The sequence below is a fragment of the Nothoprocta perdicaria genome, unplaced genomic scaffold (genome assembly GCF_003342845.1).
Source record: "Nothoprocta perdicaria isolate Ctin4 unplaced genomic scaffold, notPer1 scaffold_2, whole genome shotgun sequence".
NCBI classification, from domain to species: Eukaryota; Metazoa; Chordata; class Aves; order Tinamiformes; family Tinamidae; genus Nothoprocta; species Nothoprocta perdicaria.
The window spans coordinates 9740282-9760099 of NW_020455204.1; the positions used below are offsets into that span (position 1 = coordinate 9740282).

Genomic DNA, 19818 nt, shown 5'->3' on the forward strand with positions numbered 1-19818 from the left:
ACATATACTGATTTTGTGCGTACATGTGTGCACAGGTACACACTTCAGTTAGAAAATACCAGATAACCTATAAAGACAGCTTATGGATTTCTCACATCCAAAAAAAAAAAAAGAGGCTGTCAAAGCACAAACATTAGTCCTCCAATGGTCAAACTTGCTGAAGCAACAGTTGTATCACTGAAGAGCACTAGCTACTCAGGAGCATAGTCTTTCTTCCACTTGGGATGAAAATTGCTTTTCTGTCACTGGCTAACCTGATAAGATCAGCTTTCACTAAAAGCAATTTAACTCACAATGGTTAAGGGTATGAAAAAACCACAGTAAGATTACACAATTTGGCAGAATAAATTATTATCAACCCTACCTCCAGTTTGTCCGTGGAAGAGTCCTGGGTCTGGTTTTACCTTCCAAATGGCAGCTCCTTTTCTGTTTTTTCTTTCTTTCCCCTTATCACTTGTGGACATTTGAAAGAAAGTCTAAAGTCTACTCTGATAAAGCATAACCTGCCTTCCCTCCCATGACCATGCTGGCATGCAGCAGGATGCACAGAAACCAAAAGGAACCTGTTTAACTGCCCAGATGGCTTGCTTAAAGTTTGCAGAGTTGCATCAGATGTTTGACTGGTGAGGCAGGGAGAAGCAGAATGGGCAGGTAATGTCTCAAAGCAAAGACAAAACCCAGGAATTTGGTAAGACAGCACGAACCCTTGTTCATGAATATATGACAGAGTGAATGTCAGGCATGCAGTTTGGCTTCCATATGCTGAGCTGAAAGGAATAGAAAAATGGTGAAGCAGCAGCAAAACACTTTATTCTTATGCATCAGTGGTTGGAAGGACAGCAGAGAAAACAAGGTAGAGCAGTTCAGATGAGCATAACCAGGAGTGCACGTTTCACAGAATCAAACAGCTGTGTGTTAAAATTAAGTACTTTTAAGTACAAAACTTTAAGTTTAAAGCTTAAAACTTTAAGTACTAAATTTAAGTACAAAACTTTTGAGAGACTAATAAGTGCCCTTAAAGAAGATTTAAATACTTCAGTGCAGACTGCAAAGACTTTGCTTCCCTGTTTATCTGCCGATCTTGTCAGCTTTTGTTTACTCCTCTTCCATATTTGACCTGTCATCTTTCTAGTATTCTGAGCAGGAAAGTCCCTTCACTGCAGTTTCCACAGAAAACTCTGCTTGCAGGCGTATCTTTACTCCTTTAGATTCAAGATTAGGCAAATGCCTTAATAGGTATGAACATATCTTGTCAACATACAGGCTATTTCGCATTTTAAGTCCATATTTGGACTATCCATAAATGTTCTTTTTCTGCACAATGCTCTACTAGGAGTCTATGGATCCAACTAAGTATTCCCAAAGACAGTGCAACTTCACCAGAGAAGAAAAAAAGCACCACCTGGGGCTTTTAAGAGCCCTGCAAGGTGATGAGCAACTACCAGAGCAGCTCATCAAGACCCATTTACCTGCGCCCACCAGCTCAGGTGGCAGTTTCACTCCTAAGTAGCACTTAGAACAACTAATCTGAAATACCAAAAACCAGATTACAAGATTTATCTTTGCAGAGAGAAAAGCAGCACGCGTTGTATTTCTATAAGAAGTTAGAAGGGAAGAGGCTCCACCACAATGTTAGACTAGTAAAGTGTTACTAACATCCCTATGCAACTATTTACACATGAACCTGTAAATATGGTTTTCTTTTGCCCTAAGCCCTTCTGTTTCAAGTTACATTGTGTCCTCAGGGTTAAAAAGCCAAGCAAGAAACTTAATGAAAATGTGGACAGAAGAATTTCCATTGAGCTTTTTTGCACTAGAGTGTTTTGCTTTGCTGCATTTTAAACATTAAAAAAAATCAGTTTAGCAAACAAGGGAGAGAGTCTTGTGATTAAACTGCCCAAAGGAAAGGACTCGCACACATCTTTACCTCTCTCCAGACCTTGCTTTGAGGCAGTGCAAAACCTTCTTTCATACATGGCACAAAATGGATATGGGGCTGCAGACCTGAATAAGCAAGGACACAGACACTAATCACACTGCTTTAGGCAGATATCTTAAACATTTGACTCCAGCACCAAATGCAGTAAAATGACTGGGAGTCTTTCATTAACAGAAAATTTTGGATAAGGAATCACAAGAAGCAACAAGTTCTTCTAGTTTCACATATCACTTAAGGCAACAGCTCAATAAGGAATTCTTTAAAATGTGTGTATTTTAGCACAGGTGGTTAAAACTAACACTTAGAGATGACTAATGGTTGATTTTTTATTTTTTTTGAAGACCTTCCTCAAAAGTAACTGCTGCTTCAAAATTCACTCCTTTTACTAGTGTTATCAGGTTTTCAGAAATTAACGTCCTCATTTTTTAATGGGCACAGAAGCTGTCACACATTATGCTCAGTACTGCATATACCTGAGCTCCTACGCTCCAATCAAGATTATGAACTAATCTTTATTTTTAATAGCAAACATTTTGTCTTTCTTTTTTTTTAAATGCTGATAGAACCTTCATATACTACTGAGGGAAGAATTTTAAGTTACTCAAGGAAGTTGTGGATATTGGTCATTTTAGTTAATATTCATAAAGATGCTACTCTAGTTCTAAAGGATTCCATCTGCATCAAGAAAGAATATATGTTCTGAAAGGGATGGAACTAACTGGTCAATTCTAATAAACTGGATAGATGTGTGTGCAGGGGGGGTTGGACTGCATGACCTCTGGAGGCCCCTTCCAACCATAAGCATTCTATGATTCTATGAAATCTCGCCTTTACAAAATATATAAAATTAGTTAATAGCTAATAATAATTTTATTGCCAAAAAAAGAACCAATGCAACAGTACTGGAGGAAGCACCAGAAGCAGTTTATACCACGCAAACACTCCAAGACGAGAGTTAACGCAACAGCCGTACAGTGTTTGCAGTATTGTTAGTGATTCTTAAAATATTTTGAACATAAGAGACATAACCCTCCCCACAAAGCAAATAAACACATTTACTAGCCACAGTTAGCTTCAAGAAAACCATTTCTCCCAATCTCAAGAGCTCTCCAGAACCTTCTCTTCAACAGCTGCAATTTGACAGTCTCTACCCCTCTCTGCCAGAGCATGAAACCCAACTCTTTCTACTTCAATTAAGTTTTTTTTCCTCTTTATAGAAAAATTTCCTTGAACTTTTGGAAAGACAATTTTTCTACAAAGCAAATTGCCAAATACTATGTAACTGTTCAGGCTAAAGTTCCTTTTTCCACCAGGGTTTTTGCTCTCGAGTACTGCTATGCAGTATCGAACACCTCACTCCTGCAAGGCAGGAGTTTCTGCTCAGCGTGTAACCCCACCACTGTACCCCGACCCAGAGCACTCCCCAACCTGAGGCAGGCTCAGCTCCCAAAACCCACATTAGCTCCTGCTGAGCCCCTGCTCCCCACACACCAACGCAGAGAGCAAAGCGGCTCTCTGCAAGCGGCATCAGGGCCCCACCACTGCTGTGAGCAAGCTACAGGCACACACCCTCAGAGCCGACACACACCTTTGCTCTGCTGGCAGCTCCTGACAACCTGCGAAACGCATTTCCCGCTATGAGCAATCCTCATAGTCACTGTGAGAAAACTGTCCTATCTGTAAGTGCAGAATAAAAGCACATAAACCTATCGCTGCAGGGCAGATCTCGCTGGGGTTCCGTGATCACTCTGCTCCGATCCAGTCCTGCACTGTAGCAGATGGTAACACAGTGCACTAGCTCCGTGATGGGTGCTCTTTCCATCCCTCCACATTGAGGGGTCCAACACTTACCTCCCTCTCAAAAACAGTACTGAAAAACTGGGTACAAGCAAATCATGCCTCAGCCTGCAGCAGGAGAACTGCTGCCCCCCAGTGCCCCACACCCCCTACGGCTGCAAGTCTGCCCCTATCCCGTGTGTGTGAGGAGTGCTCTCCTCGCTCTACACCTTTCCATAAATATTGCTTTTCTGGAAGTACTGGAAAAAAAGTTTTGAACCGTTCATCTCCCAAAGCCTTTTTAGGCTTTTTTTCTCCCCTCCTCCCAAGTATGGTTGGTTGACTGAGTAACTCTGCCAAATGCTAACACTAGCGCAAAGCAAAACAAACCAGCCAGGAATACAAAAGCTTTCAAGTCAAGGAAGTGAGGGGTACAAGGAGTTCATGGGATAAACCTAGATATTTGAACTATACTACATTAGAAATGACATATTTAGTGACATAATTATGTTTCAGTTATTTGTGGGGTTTTTCCATGTTTACTCTAACTACTTCATCATATCCTGCCCCGTTACCACACAGGGAGGGGCACCCAGTATGATGCCTGCTGAGATGCAGCTCACCTCCTGCTGATACAAAGGGGTTCACAAATGCCAGAATCCAGACCTTTCCGCCTACATAAAGCTGAAAAATGTCTCTGTTATTCCTGACATTTTACAAGGGTCCATTAACTAAATGCAGCCTGAAGAAGTGGCATCCCCCAGAGCAGCCTCATTTGCTTGGGTCAATGCAGTAAATAGCTCAGGCTGACTGGTGGATTATTAATACAAAGATTAGAAAAAGCAAGACTATGCAAAGCTCAAAGCTCTTTTCCTCAAGGCTCTCCTGTGGAGCACCCTGGAGTGATGCGTGGACTATTGCACTTAATGGGAGGAAACTGCCCAGCAGAATCAGCATTAAAAAAGGGAAAATCATTAGTGCTCCCTTGTTTCCTTCTCTTACTGCCTAGTTTTACAGGACTTAACAAAACATATTGTCTTTAAAACCTGCTCTGGCTGTCCAGCTTGGCTGAAACTTGCCTTTTGGCCATACATCAGCTGTTAGCATAAATTCTTCCAAAAGATATCCTCTAAAAAAAGTATCAGCAAGAAATCCTTGAAAACAAATACAGCAAAAGCAACTCAACATGTAACCTCTGACCAAAAGAAGAAACTCCACTGCATACACAGCTGGTCACTGAGAGAAGAAAGAAGGAACAACAAGTGTTGATGATTGATTGCATTTTCTTTGGAATTACAGAAGTTAACCATGGTGGTAAGCTCAATGCAAGATCCTCTGTACAACAGATCTCCTAAACACTACAGAAATGAACATAATTGCTCCCCAAAATTTTGCAGAATGAGATGAAAAAAATTGTACAGAAAAATCTAAAAGTTGTAGGGGAGGTATGGGGTGATGAGGGGTAGTTGAAAGTCTTCTGATGGCTTTCCTCTGCTCACACAAACTGAATACCCACACTGGGGAAAAGAACAAAAGTAGAGTAAAAGGTCTATTCTTCTAAACTGCTCCTCCAATTGGAAACACTTCCTGTTTTCCATTTTAGCCACATTTTTTCCTCCAACTACTCTGCTTATCTAGCTGTAGATTGTTAAGATCGTATCTTGCTGCTATCAAGCCCTACTAAATCTCAAATGAAAAGCTTCGATGGGCTTTTTTTTTCTTTTTCTGTTTTTTTCCACATACAACTCAAACAAGATCATAGAAGAAAATTAATATCTTGTGTGATGCCTGGATTTTCATAGTAAGCCTTAGTTCTATCTTACAGCGAGGAAGATCAAATGGAAGCATCACCTTCTCCATACCAATACTTGGAAATGCATTTTTTTCTCCCAAAGAACTTACTACACAGCAAGTATGAAAGCTATTCCTTTGCTAGATAATTAAGACACTGAGATCTATGTTATGTATGAAGCTGAAAAATAAAAATGCAAGAGCTGACGAGCTTGGTACGACCCAAAAGAAGGTGGGAAAGCGCAAAGGCAATATACAAAAAGAGCACCTGGCAAACAAGCCCGCTCATTAGGGAAAGCAATGCACATTTGTGAGGTCTCCTCCGTTACCACATTTATTTTCAGTTTAAAGCAAGCACTTTACCCTCGTATCGCGCGGGGGAGTCGCAGGCTTTCTGCGGCGTCGCCACTCGCAGGAATATCTGCTGCCTCCACGAGTGCCGCCGGGTCCGCACGGGGCTGCCGGCGCCAGCGGCCTCCTGGCTCTGCTTGGACTCGTAGTCGCTGCAATTGCAGAACACAGAGCGGAGCTGAGGTGCGGGTCACCCGAATCCGCCCGTGCCGGGGAGGCGCTGCCCACGGGCCCGCCCGCGAGGGGAGCAGCGCGCTGTGCCCGCGCCGCCGCAGCTCGGCGTGCTCGGCGCCGATCCCTGCTCCTGGGCAGCACGAGGCCGTTCCCGCCGCCCAGGCTCCGCAGCGGTGGCTGACAGCTTCATGCAGTCTCAAGCTTTAGCTTAATTGCAGCTTGCTTTTGCAGCAATGCATCAAGCACACAACGCATTAAAGATACTTACACACTCTAAGGTACTTTTACCATTCAGCTATTTAACTGCCCTCCATAAAATCTAGCAATTGTTCATAGGAGAAACACAAAAGGCTGTTGATGCCCTTTATCAGCAGACATGAAGGCGCTTTATAAACATAAATTAAACTTCCAGCCTTCTGTGAACTACATATGCAATACCCTTCTTCAGAGATACAAGCTTGGAGCAAATCTTTTAACGTCCATGCTCCCATGTCAGTCTGAAACAAGCAACAATCCAAGGAACAGTTTCCAGAAGCCTTGGACACTACTCCTTTGATGTATTCCATTTACTACACAGAGTTGTTTTGCCAAAATATCAAATAATAAATAGCAATGCTGTCGTCGATTAAAAATTTAACAAAAATGTAAAAATGTAACAACTTTCACTTGTTACACCTTATATAGTTCAATTCACTTCTTCATTCCAACTCTCTCCTAAGGGGTTTATGAGTCTTCATGCAAGCTGAAAGGCATAAATGGATTTTTACTCTGGTAGCAACTGGGAGCAGCTCTTTACAAGCCAGGGATCATTCTCTCCTTCCACTGGAGGATCCTGACATTGTTTTGGACAAATCATGGCTTGAACCCCACTAAAAAAGTTGTTTGGCAGGACTAACCACAGAACTACATAGGCTGCATGATCACAACACCAAAATAAATGATTTCTGCGTGGGAAAAAAATTCTGGGATAGCACCATTGTATTTACAGCAATCACATGCAGAATCCATGCAAGTGAACTGTTGCACAAATTGTGTTTCACAAGTACAAAAAGCACTCAAAACCTTTCAAACAAAGGAAACCTTTGAACAGTACACTTTTACCTTGAGGCTTAAGGAGTGAAGCCTACCTTGTTGTGCTCCTAAAGTCAGAGGTGTTATTTTCATCTACAGGAGCCAGAAATTTTAAGAAATTTGGCACAGAGGAGGAAGAATGAAGCTTTCTCCTTAAGGCAGTACGGTAGGAGATGCTGAGAGTGCAGTTGGGAAAAGCATAGTTTAGAATGAGGAAGGATAAATGCACAGAATAAAAATAACATATATGGTAAGTTCAAACAAAAAGCAGCTAACTCTCAAAGGCATGAATACCAAGGAATCCAAAGTCTAAACTAAAGCTATTAACAAAATCCTACTCTGAAATACATATTTGGGCCAACTAAAATGTTCCAAAATAAATAAGCATATTTCCAGCAAATGTATTAACCTTTGCTATCCCCCCAAATTTCCAGTGCATATTTCTAGCAAATTTCTTTAATCCTATAAGAACTGATGCCAACTTTATCGTTCGGCATCTAATTAGGTATGAGTTTCAATAACTGGCTACGTTTCAGGAAAAAAAAAAAGGCAAGAAAAGCTGACACTGTGGTGATCACTGGCAAATAAAAAAATAAAACCTCAGCAAACTGCAATTTGTGGAGCATTAACAAGGTTTTATTCAGACATGCTTGGAGGTTTTAAGACAAAAGCTGAGTTTTCTGCCTGATTATTTGAGATTGTTGCTCTGTTTATGCAGCAGACAGAAGCCCTCATCAAATATCAGTAACGCTCTTCTGTCCAACACAATTTCAGGTTCTGTTCTGTGCTCCCAGCGCCCAGAATAAGGGTAATGCAAGGAAATAGGAACTACTCGGTTCAAGTCTCTGTATGGAATGAAGGTAGGAGAACTTGCGCCTTACAAACTGTGTTATATAAAGATGGATAAGCCAGAAGGACACACCTGCATGGCACGTAGCCCTGCCTGCTAATGAAAACAGGAACGGGACTCAGGGCAGTACTTGGGGATGATCGCTAGTCACAAGAGAGGAAAGCAAAGCTGCAGCACCATGTGCCCCAAACCAGGTTCCACTTGCAATAGGATTGCAATTCAGTTACAATCATGGGGAAGTTCTCTTAAAGAATTACAATTACCCAGATAGATTGATTTTAACGATTTAAACTCAGTAACTTATTTGATAGCCCTATCAGCTTAACATCTAAGTCCCGTTGCTTTGAGGTTCGATACACCGTATCGAACAGAGGATACTGGAGATTCATATTCCCTTGCTTCCCCCAAGCTATATGACACACTTGAGCTGAAATCAAATTTAAAATAAATAAATAAATAAATAAAGATGTTTGTTAGCATTTCTGGCAAATACAACTTGAAAGGTTTCATGGCTAAAATCTTTAGGGAGCTCACTGTTTCAGTCTTTCAGAGAAACAAAGGACTAATGTCCTTTTCTGAATTTTCTCTCCATATATTTTCATTCCAAGAAACATAAGTTAAGAGAAAAACAGCATCTAATACTGGTAAAGTAACCAAGACAAACACAGGGGCTGCTTTTGGAATCTGCTCTCCACCATCCAGATATTTCTTTCTCCATGAACACCGTTAATTTGCCTTTAACATCAAGCACAGACAAACCCCCACGTACGTGCTCCGGTGTCACCATGAACGAAACAGAAGTGAGCGATTCAGAAGTGATCACACGTTCTGGCAACTAAACCCCTGGCACAACTTAATCAGTGCTGCTCTCTGCTGCGTAACAAAAGCAACTGATTTCAAGATAAGTCATGTCTGAAAGAATATCACTTCAATAAAGCAAATTTCAATAAATACTCCATGATGCAGCGCTACAGTTGGTAGCAGAGAAGTTGAAATTTCCCTCTCTCCTTCTCAAATCTACCACCTACTGTGACTATTTACACTGCACGGCTTTGTATTTATGACAGAGTGAAACGACCCCTACCCCAACCATAGACAGGGGCCAGCTCACCTCTTTTGTGTAAAATGCCCACTTGGTTCTCCACTTGCATTATGCCTTAGATATTTAAAGAAGTTGGGTGAAGAGGCGGAGGGATTAAGACGAGTTAGAGTAGGAGAAGGTGCAAGTTGACCGGAAGAGCTTTAAGATTCGCCCAGAGATGCGTTCGAGCCGTAGAGTGGGATTCCAACCAGTGGAGTTGAGGTAACAGAGAGAACAAAACACAGAAACACAGAGAAAGGAGAGAAAAAAAAAAAAAGAGAGAGAGAGAGAGAAATGAAATTGCTTTAAGTGATCTGGCCAATACAAATGAACTATTCCCTATGTCTCTCAGTTAAGACTGAGAGGCTGAGCACTAATACAACCAGAAAAATCCCAAATACATACTTAAGATATATACTTAGAGGCTTCAGCAAGGCTCTTCAGTGTATTTCTAAATTTAAATCCCACAGTAAGATCAATAACACTCCCTTTGTGTGCTTTTCCTTTGTGAGATGTTATACCTTTTAAAGAACAAACCTCTTCATACTTTGGAAATAATTTAGGAATTAGGATAAGCTGTCCAAAACATTAGTTCTTGACTTGTTCAAAGCCAATCCTTCAGGTGATTTTCCGAAACTTTAAGTAGAATTTTCTTCAAAGTTTTCCATTTCCCCCAGTTCTGTATTTTAACTGTGAGAGGTGAATAACCAATTTCTTTTTAGGTCTAGTTACATAAGACAGGCACATTCAGGTTTTAATGAACATTACATGATCAAACCTAAGCAGCAACAGCCATACTTAACTTCTAGTTGCACTTCTATATTAAAACAAGAGCTGATTGAACGAGCAGCCCCAACCATCAGGACGTCTTTCACAAGGGCAGCACACCAAAAAGACACAAGCTCTAAGTTGCACCGCAAATGCATCCTAATGTTTAAGGATCAAAAAGGTTCAAAGAAGGGATAAAAAGGCATCCCAGGTTATATTTTCTTATTTAATACTAAAATTGTCTGTCATCACCTATTTTAGGCATATTCTCTTAGTGTCCTGCATCCTGCAGGGGAAAAAGGAGCTGCAACACAGACAGGCTTCCTACCGTCTAACTTGTGTAAATGAGCAGCTTGGCAGTAAAACAGAAGTCTGCACACACAAATGTTTTCACAGCAACTGGAAAAAGTCAGATAGAAGGAGGGAAGAAAAAGGCCATTAAGAGGAGATTTTTAGAGCTGTAGAAGTCCCATGTAAAGGAGGGTAGCTTGAAGAATATTTGCATGGAGCCAGGCAGATCGTTTTTGTGATTAAAACCTACAAAAGCTCCTTGGCCTCATCTCTGTCAAAAATTAGGCAATTTAAGTCAGATTTGTATGTTATTTAAAAGTCTAATCTTAAATATTTCACAAATTCTCCCAATCAAAGGTATCAGCATCACAAATTCTCTCCATAATCAGAGTACATAAATGTAGAATTTATTATACTGCTCGCAGATGAAATAAGAAAAATTACTGAACATTGTTTTCAGATATATAGTCTAATTCCTCACGAGCAATCCTATATTGTGCTTACACTTATTTTTGTAACATTTACTATGGAAGTGCACGTTTCATTTTTATCTCTTTTGGAGATAAACTCCACTACAAATCTCAAACAGAATGAGTCTGCGCCACTATGATGCATTTGTTACGCGCCAAGAGGACATAGGTGGTATGAAATTAGCACCCCCAAATACGTCCTCAACAACACAAATCACAGCCTGCTTTGAGTGACTCTTACTTTCTCTTGTGAGGAGTCTCTGTGCTCACAGAGTGATACCTCATAAGTTTCCTCTGCGGAACAGACGGTGACTTTTCAACAGGCTCCAGAGACTCCCGGCTTTCCGTTGGCAAATGGCTCAAGGTGTTTGCTCGCCGCCGAAAGCTCTGCTGCGGTACCTTGGCAGCCAGCTCGAGGGGACAACTATCCTGGTCACCAGAGAGGTCACCCACTGAGCCACTGCTCTTGACAGAGTTTTCTGGAGGGAGGGTAGGGAGCCTCTCTCTCTCTTTTTCACACGGAGGTGGTTCCTAGCAACGCAAAAAAAATGGTTATCAATATGTGGTGATAAAAATCAATTCTTGAGGTTGCAGTTCCATGTCACACACTCCAAAGAGCCCTGCTTCAACATGGACATTTTCATCATGTTATCTCAGAGATGGAAGCATTGAGATCCTGTGGTTTTGCTGCTGATCAAGAGTGTCAACAAATCACAAAGTCTCCATTGTATAGAATGCAATAAAATACATACACAAAAATAATTTCAAGAATAACCGTATTTTATAGTATGTTAAGAACAGCTCAGAAGAAATCAGGAATGAACAGACTGGGCAGATTTGAGTAGAGTGATGAAAAGGAAGCATTTGGAGTTCTGGGTGCTTACTATCCCAGAAAACACTACGATTTTACCGTACAAATTCTAAATGGCTGGTTAGAAAACTAGAGTGAAGGATTTTGATCCCATGTCTGTGCCAGTCCAAAACTATGAACTTGTCTTTTCCCACCTTATGCAAAACTGGCCAAAAACCATGATCAGAGAGTGTAAACTCTTCATTATCTTAAGTTAGGAGTCCACTAGGTGGCTCAGTGCTAGAGAAAAAGGCACTGAATTGTCAGCTGTATCCAAGTCTGCAGTGTCCCGGCTACATCCAAAAAGGAAGACCATTTTTCTCCTCTGTGCTGTTTGTTTATATTGCTCTATTTCAAACTAAAAGCCTTCTAACTATGCAACAGGGGGAAAATATTCCATTTCTGGATTAGTTTTACAGTCGTTATGGATGCCATATGGCATTCATGGCATGTACTTTCAGTGCTGTGAGATTACAAGGATCAGACCAGGATCATCAGCATGGAAATTACTGCAGTGTTTTTTCTTTATTGCAAGATTTAGATGACATTATTTGCATCATATTTCATTTCAAACATATAAACAATAATATACATACTACATACATATTTCTGTGTAGCATAATATATTTCTAATTCAAAAGAATTCTTAAGGAATAAAGATATTCTGCAAGTGACAGTAGGATTCTTACAGGTAAGGAGATGGGCACACACCTACCCCCTCCTCTGTCATGCTGCTCTTACCATTTTGTCTGGCTGTTCTGAGGTCTATTTCATTTCTTTGCCTACTCATAATAAATAATCAAAATAAAATACAGAATGTTCAGATAAAGCACAGTTACATAATCATTTGGTAACTGCGTTTCACATCTGACTTGTTTTAGGGAAAATTAAACAAGGCTTCTACATATATCCATTCACTATAGGCTTTACTTACTTTACTTGTGCTGCTTAATGCACTGGACACAGAGCTCTCCACATCCACACTACCAGAACTCTCTAGTGGACCTCTAGCTTTACTGCCCTGTAGATATAAAGCACAGACACATATATAGGATTAAAATACAGAAATTCTCTGTCATACCATAAAATAAAAAAAGAGATACCTGATGCACCCAGAATCTGTAACTTCTGAGGTCAATATTAAGTTTAATTCTCTTTAACTAAGCAGTTTCATTCAGAGTAGTTACATTTTAAAGGATCCTATGCAATTAGTGAACTCTCACTGACAGCTTTGTGCATACACACGTGAGCTTTTGGATGCATCACAGCCTCGCTCTTTGGCATGAAAATACACACACATGCTTCCATGATGTGCTTTCCAAGGCAGGTACAGAATTCCGTACTGCATGCGTTGCACTGTTGTTACACTGCTTTCTTTGGTCCAAACCACACTACACTCCATTTTCAGTACTGGTTATCAAGATACAAAAGGAAAACTGAAAATCATATCAATTTAATGCCCAGGAAAACATCACTTCTGGTAACGATCATTTCAATGCATACAAATCAGAAAACAACCAAATATTTTTTTACCTAATCTCTGATGTTGCTATATTATATAAAGTAATTTCAAGAAACCTCCTGAAGGATTCTCACATGTTTACATACCCATAGAAATAATTATATCTATATGCAACTGTGCTCACTAAGCACAGTTGACAGTCTGGACAAAAGGACAAGTATTAGACAGTTATAAGGCAAAATGTGCTGTTACCATTATCACTTGTTCTACTGGAACAGGTTAGGTTCAAAATAGGCTTTGTAAGCTTATTTTAACAGTACAAACTGAATACATATTGAAAAACATTTTGCCAGTAAATATTATATCTTGCTTTAGTTCATCTCTTTGACTATGAGAAATGAAAATGTCCAATTTATCTTCTTTAGCGTTTGTAGTTTGGTTTTCTACCATCTATCAACTCTTGCTTATCTTCTCTTTGTTTCTTTACACTCGTGTTCAAATGATGTCTTACATTTAAGAACTTTGATGTCTTATTATATATATATTCTCCGTATCAGTATTAAATACTATCTTACTAATTTTAGAACTAAGAATTCTTATGTCCTTCTACATAATAAATGAACAATTATTATTGATTTTTAAACCCAAAAGAGAACTAAGAACATTGTTATTTTTCAAAAAGTTCTCATGCCTGTATATGCTGTATATGTTATTTCTTCATCTAGAAATTAGTTCACTTGTAAGATCTTGGTATTTTCTTTACCGAAGTCAAGCTTTGCTAGGTCTCCTTCTAGCATGTAAATACAGTCCCTCGACCTTTACCTCTTTTTTCATCACTCTACCCTTAATAACCACTTAGCTATAGCCTGGAAGGCTGTATATATGATATATCTACCCTTCAAATAAATAAAGCAATGAAGTTATGCTTAGAGTCTATAAATGCAAAGGTACTTACACGTGATAAAATATTTTCAAATGATTCTGTCAGAGATCTTTTTGCTTTGTTCTTTAACATATCCAACCTGAACCTTGAAGTACTGCCGGACACCTCATTTCCAGCATTTTCAGGAGGGGGTTGTGAAGTCTGTAAGTTTTAAAAATGTAAGTGTGAAATCCACAACGGTATGAAGCAAAATAAGTGGAGCATTTCTCATATGACAAAATGAGATACTTCTATATCTGTCCTTTAAGTATCAATTTAAAAAAAAAAAAAAAAAAAAAGTAGGCAAGCACAAAAATGAATATCTACGCAGAAAAGACAGTGATAAAGATACCAGGATGTCACTGGGTTAATTTGCAAGACAAACATATTGCCATAGCACAAGTTCAAAGGTATTTGCTGTTACACAGCTCTGGAGATAAATGAACAGTGCAAATACAAAATGCTATGCTAAGACAAATGAAGGATGGAGGGCAAATCAACTTTGTTCCTAGAGTCCTGGCATCCCTGCAAATATCTGAATAACCAACTAGGGTTCCGGGAGTTGAGCAAACAGACTGCAGCAGGCCCTAGGAGTAATCAAATCACACCAAATATATATTGCCTTGTTTTATATATGTCTACTTCCCAACCATTCATGATGGACAACTATTTGGCTGTTCACACTGGTCCAAATGGAAATATTTCAGATAAATAAATAAGAAATCCAAAACACTTGCGTGTTGACTCCTTTTGGAAATACAGGTCTCCTTGAGGTGTCTCATAGTCATAAACTAAGTTGTCCAAATTTATTAATGACTATTGAAAAATCTTAATGGTGCTGAAAAAACATCAATTACTTAAAATTCCTGCACTTATTCCTTAAAAAATGATAAAGATCAAAGCAGGTCACGCCTTTGGTCATCATAAAATGCGCTGTTTCTGCAGCAATGTGCTCATCAGCCTCTTATTTAGGCCACTTCAGTGGTTTACATGCAAAAAACCTTCCAGCTATTTAGTAATTGCCTCAGTCCTCACCAAGAACCAGGTCCAATGCTTTGGCAGGACATCAACCTACACAGACAGGGCAAGTGCCACATTAGCTAAGAAAAAATGCAATTTTTTAATATATTCCCTGAGATGTGTTGAATTTCCACTGTAGCAAAAAGAAAGAAAAAAGGAAATTAGTCCTTCACCTAATTACACTTCCTAGGCTTGAAAGCAGCCTGTACCAGGCACTTCAAAACCTATGACATGTGTCTACTGTTGCACCTGATAACAGGGGTTATCTATCTGAAGCAAAACCAGCTTTCATCACCGCTGATAGCTCAAAGCTCCAAAATGCCAGGGATAGAAGTTTACTTACAGAAAGATGATAAAAACAGAATGTAAGATTTTTCTTGACTGCCTCTTACATGCGCAGAAACTCAGGGATTACTTACCTGCTTTGCTTCTCCCACATGAATGTGGTCCCTCTGCTTTTCTTCATACATGTTCCTCAAAACAGAGATAACCAGCTCATTCTCTTTTTGCTCATTTCTTGGTCTTAATTTCTTCAATTAAAAAAAAAGAGGTGGGGGGAGAAGTGCACAAGTGTATGATTAGTGATTGCATCATTCATGTATAAATACTTGAGTGGAGAACACGAAGAGGATGAGGCTAAACTCCTCTCGGTGGTGACCAGGTGACAGAACAAGGGGTAATAGGTACAGACTAAAACAGCAGAAGTTCCATCTCCATGTGAGGAAGAGCTTCTTTATAGTGGGAGTGACTGAGCCCTGGAACAGGCTGCCCAGGGCAGTTGTGGAGTCTCCTTCTCTGGAGGTCTTCCAAACCCCCCCGGATGCCACCCTGTGCCACCTGCTCTGGGTGTCCCTGCTGGAGCAGGGGGCTGGATTAGATGATCTCTAGAGGTCCCTTACAGCCTCAACTATCCTGTGATTCTGTGAGGCAGTTTGCAAATACTGCATTCTTTTCTTTTTGTCACTATCCATGTGCAGTTAGTGCCAGAGGAAGCTTCACCCAGTTAATCCTCCACATCCATCCACTAGAGGACACCAGCGGCTCAAGCAAAACTGCAGCACAGGCAGACAACCACCTGAAGCCACTTCTGCAATGACAAAGTGAGCCTTGCTCAAAATAAAAACAAAATACATAAATAGAGCCCACAAACAGCTAAGGAACTGAAAATGCATTTTATGAATTCGGTTTTGACCTCAGTATAAGCACAGTTCTGTGTTTGTAGCACACGAAGTACTGCCTTTCACCTCCTAGGAGGCACATGACTGTCCAACTGCATATCTTTCTCATAGCAAACTTCATCTGGGGCAAATAACACTGCTGTTTTCAAAACTATGCAAGAGTACTAGCTGGATATAATTCTCTCTGAAATATTTATTTAGCTCTGGATTATTACAACAGAAAACAGTTTAAACTCCATAATGAGCGGTCTTTTAAACACAGGGATCTTTGAAAAGCATGTGTTGTTTTTAATCCTACTGCTGTAATCCACAGGATGCAGTATGAAGTAGCCATTGCTAGGGGAGCACCTTAGAAAGACAGTCACCCAACTGTGGGCAGCAGCCCCGCTTAGCTGCTCTATCCTAAGAAATTAGCTCATGGAACCGCTCCCTGAGAAGAATTTCCAAATTTGGTGTTGGATGATAAACTGTCACATGGAAGCGCACGAAGAAAGAAACTGAAATGACTCAAGACAGGAAGGAAACATTATTAGAAAAAAAGACTCTGAAATCTCCTAATCTTTCTATGCCAAGCCCAATGTCATTTCCTATCACATTCACCCTCTGTTTAAATCTGTGGAAATGATTTAAAAAAAAAAAAAAAAAAAAAAAAAAAAAAAAAAAAAAAAAAAAAAAAAAAAAAGTCTGAGCTTTCCTCCATGCTAATCTGTATTTAATTCAAAAGACAAAGTCGGAAAGTTAAACTTCTTAGCTTGGCAAATTCAAGTAGCCAGATCTGGGTTAAGGTTTTAGCATGAAATTTTCTGATTTAGAAATATTATAGTAATTTGTTTTGGTTAAAGTAACAGCTGAGCATCCTCAAAGTTACTACCTTCATCTACAATTTTTTCATGCAGTTCTCCTCAGTTAATATTGAACAATATAGTGGTAAACAATCAACCTTAGAAAAAGAGAAAAATAAATTGATTTTAATCAAAAGATGAAATTTTAACAGATCAAAACCAGAAATGATTCATAAATTAAAGTATCGGTTAATTTGTGGCTTTTTAAAATGCAAGTGAATAATTCACAAAAAATGAAAATAATTCTGGTGCTTCACACTAATATTAGCAAAAATTATTAATCTGCCTAAAAGCCTTGTGGGAAACAGAAATCTTACCTTAACCTCTTCAAAAACTGAGGCCTGTTCCTGGGTATTTAGTGTTGTTAGATGCTTCTGTAGTTCTAGTTTAGTCTTAGAAGGATGTAGCCCTAGTAAGAGGAACAAAAAGGAACAAATCACAGGGTCAAATGTGTCAGAATTACTCATCATTTCATTATATAAATGCACACAAAATTTAAGCTGAAGTTCACCAGTGTCCTGAGCCCTCGCACGGATTTCAGAAAGGACTTTAGAAAGAAGTTATGTTAATCTACCACTGAACTTTTACTCATGTCTTTAAAATAAGGGACACAGTCTGTGATGAGGAGATTTGCTGAGCACTGAGCAGGATTATACTCCCTAGCTCAGTGAGAAGATTCCCTTATCACACATGATAAAATAAACCCACAATCTACTACACACTGCTTTGTTGGTGTATTAGGCAGTACTGGCTGCATTCTGCTTGTCCAGTTATGTAAATATATTTTAGACTAAATTTTCTCCTACTTTTAGCCTTGATCTCTTTTGAAAAGCAAAGTATTCACTGCATTCTAGCAAAGATTTTGCTTTGCCTTTTGATGGAAACATTTACTGGGAGTCTAAAGCAGACTACCCTCTCGTTCAGATTATATGTATTTTTTTTTGCTCTCATTCTAGATTAAATTTCTTTTCTATTCCTTCTATAAAAATAGCAAGCCATAACAGTATTTTGTACTTCAGCTCCTGCCATTTCTCCTCCTAGAAGACAACACAATTAATGTCATTAAAGGCAAATTGATCTTAATTTTTTTCTCAAATATCATAGCTAGTTGAGGTCAAAATACTGTGAAATACAGTTCTGGAAGTTATCCAGTTTATTCAGAGTAATACCAAACAGGTTGTAGCCCAACCAGCTACTGTAATCTGACCCGACAAGCTGCTGCTGCCCTTTATTCACCCCAGACTTCCCTTAAATTAACAAAACCTAGCTGTGAAATCTGCTCAGAGGTAAACAGTCTTTTATGTCTTGACCTTGTTTTGGGGGCGAAGGCTGCTATCGTAATTAGCACATTTTCATGCAAGTGTACAGCCTGGCAACAGAAACATATCATTTGCCTCATGGGTAGTGGCAGTGTAACTGGGTTCACAAGGACAGCAGCTCAGAGCTATTGTAGCACGTATTCTCATGAAGTTCACTATCTGCAATGTTCTGTGTTTATACAGCCAAGACAGCCAAGCAGGCGGCAGTTCCATAATATTTAGACTCTTAATTATTTTTTTTAAAACCCCAACTGAAAAGAAGGAAGCTAGGCTTTTGTTTGAAAATTACTACCTGACGGATAACTTAATATCGCCTCCAAGAACATCGGCATCAGCCCTCCTTCCTACCCAAATTAAAATGCAATCTTTTTAGCAGGCATTCTCACAGAGTTCTCAATGTAAAATTACCCCTGAATAAAACTGCCAGAAAAGCGTATTTGATCAGACAGAAACCTTCAACCTCACCTTCTATCTTCTCGCAGAGCTTATGCAAGCTCTGCAGAGGACATCCTTCGCAGAGCTGCGGCTGGGCCTTGGAGGTCTGCTGCACTGCAGCTACAGTGAAAGCCTGCTTCAACGTCATCATGATTTCATCAACCTGCAAAGAAAGGAGAGCAGCGGGAACGTGACTTCACTTTCCCATGGAGCCTCTGCTTCTCTCCACGCAAACACCACCAGTCTTTTAGGACGGTACTGCCACGTGTTTGGGGAATGGATGTTCATGGTGACAAGAAGAGCTGCTGCTGTGTGTGTGCAAACACACACACAAGCATGACAGCAGCTGAAGCCATGCCTCTTCCAGAGCAACCAAATTTATTATTAGTCTAATGAAGATACTACCGCTATCTAGAAATTTGTCTAGTTCAAAAAGCTTACTACAGCTGCAAGGCACTGGCCTGATCTGCAGCATAGCAGCGTGGCCCTGATTTCCTGAAAAACTGCACTACCATAAAAATTCTTCCTGAAAAAAAGGCATATAGTCAACTTTAGTTTTCACAAGGAAAGGAAGCTTTACTGGATTTGAAAGGTGATTAAAATAAATAAATAAATAAATAAATAAATAAATGAAAAGGGTCCCTAGCAGTCTGCAATGTTAGTTACTTTTCTGAGATAATTACATTTCTGAGTGGAGCAGGATTTGAAGCCAGTCAGCAAAAGATGCAGAGCAATGAGCAGCACAAGAGATTAGAAGTCCTTTCATTTCTTTCTCTTACCAGGGCTTCATCCGTACACTGGAACACATAGCAAACGAAGTGGAAGCCTCCATTTTCTGAAGACTCTCTGCAGATGAACCCAAAGTGATCCACGTGTCTAATTCCCTAGCACAGAAACAACAGTAATGAGGCAGTCATACTTGCACTAAGTGTTTTGTACCTGTATTTTACACAAGAAAAACATCACCAGTTCATCAGCAACAAAAGCACACTTGCTATCTGTCACAGCTACACTGAAGTTAACTGACCACTTCAAATCTATTCTGTTAAAAGACTCCAGTATTTCATGTTATTTTATATTCTATTTAAGTCAGATGTACCTTCTTATAAGTTACCTACAACTAATCTATCGTAGAACACAGGGAAGAAGAAATACTATTCAGTATGTATTTTATTCAGTGTTGGAAATGGCTTAGAGAGAAAGCCCTTCTTTCTGTTTTCTTCTCTGC

At 39.7% G+C, this 19818-nt stretch overlaps 1 protein-coding gene across 6 annotated transcripts in view; it reads right to left on the reverse strand.

The window, feature by feature from the left end:
- The window catches only part of TBC1D1 (TBC1 domain family member 1), an 84367-nt gene that overhangs the window by 20388 nt on the left and 44161 nt on the right, over positions 1-19818 (reverse strand). Inside the window, exons 4-13 of one of the 6 annotated variants that reach the window (XM_026037473.1) lie at positions 19370-19474; positions 18621-18753; positions 17154-17245; positions 15236-15346; positions 13830-13958; positions 12347-12433; positions 10843-11093; positions 9064-9192; positions 7159-7278; positions 5870-6009 (exon numbers count right to left, since the gene is read on the reverse strand). In XM_026037473.1, coding sequence (XP_025893258.1) covers positions 5870-6009; positions 7159-7278; positions 9064-9192; positions 10843-11093; positions 12347-12433; positions 13830-13958; positions 15236-15346; positions 17154-17245; positions 18621-18753; positions 19370-19474 — 1297 coding nt within the window. Of the gene's footprint in view, positions 1-364; positions 986-5869; positions 6010-7158; positions 7279-9063; positions 9193-10803; positions 11094-12346; positions 12434-13829; positions 13959-15235; positions 15347-17153; positions 17246-18620; positions 18754-19369; positions 19475-19818 lie in introns of those variants that run through there. The other 5 variants (XM_026037472.1, XM_026037474.1, XM_026037476.1 and 2 more) reach the window with 5 other exon arrangements.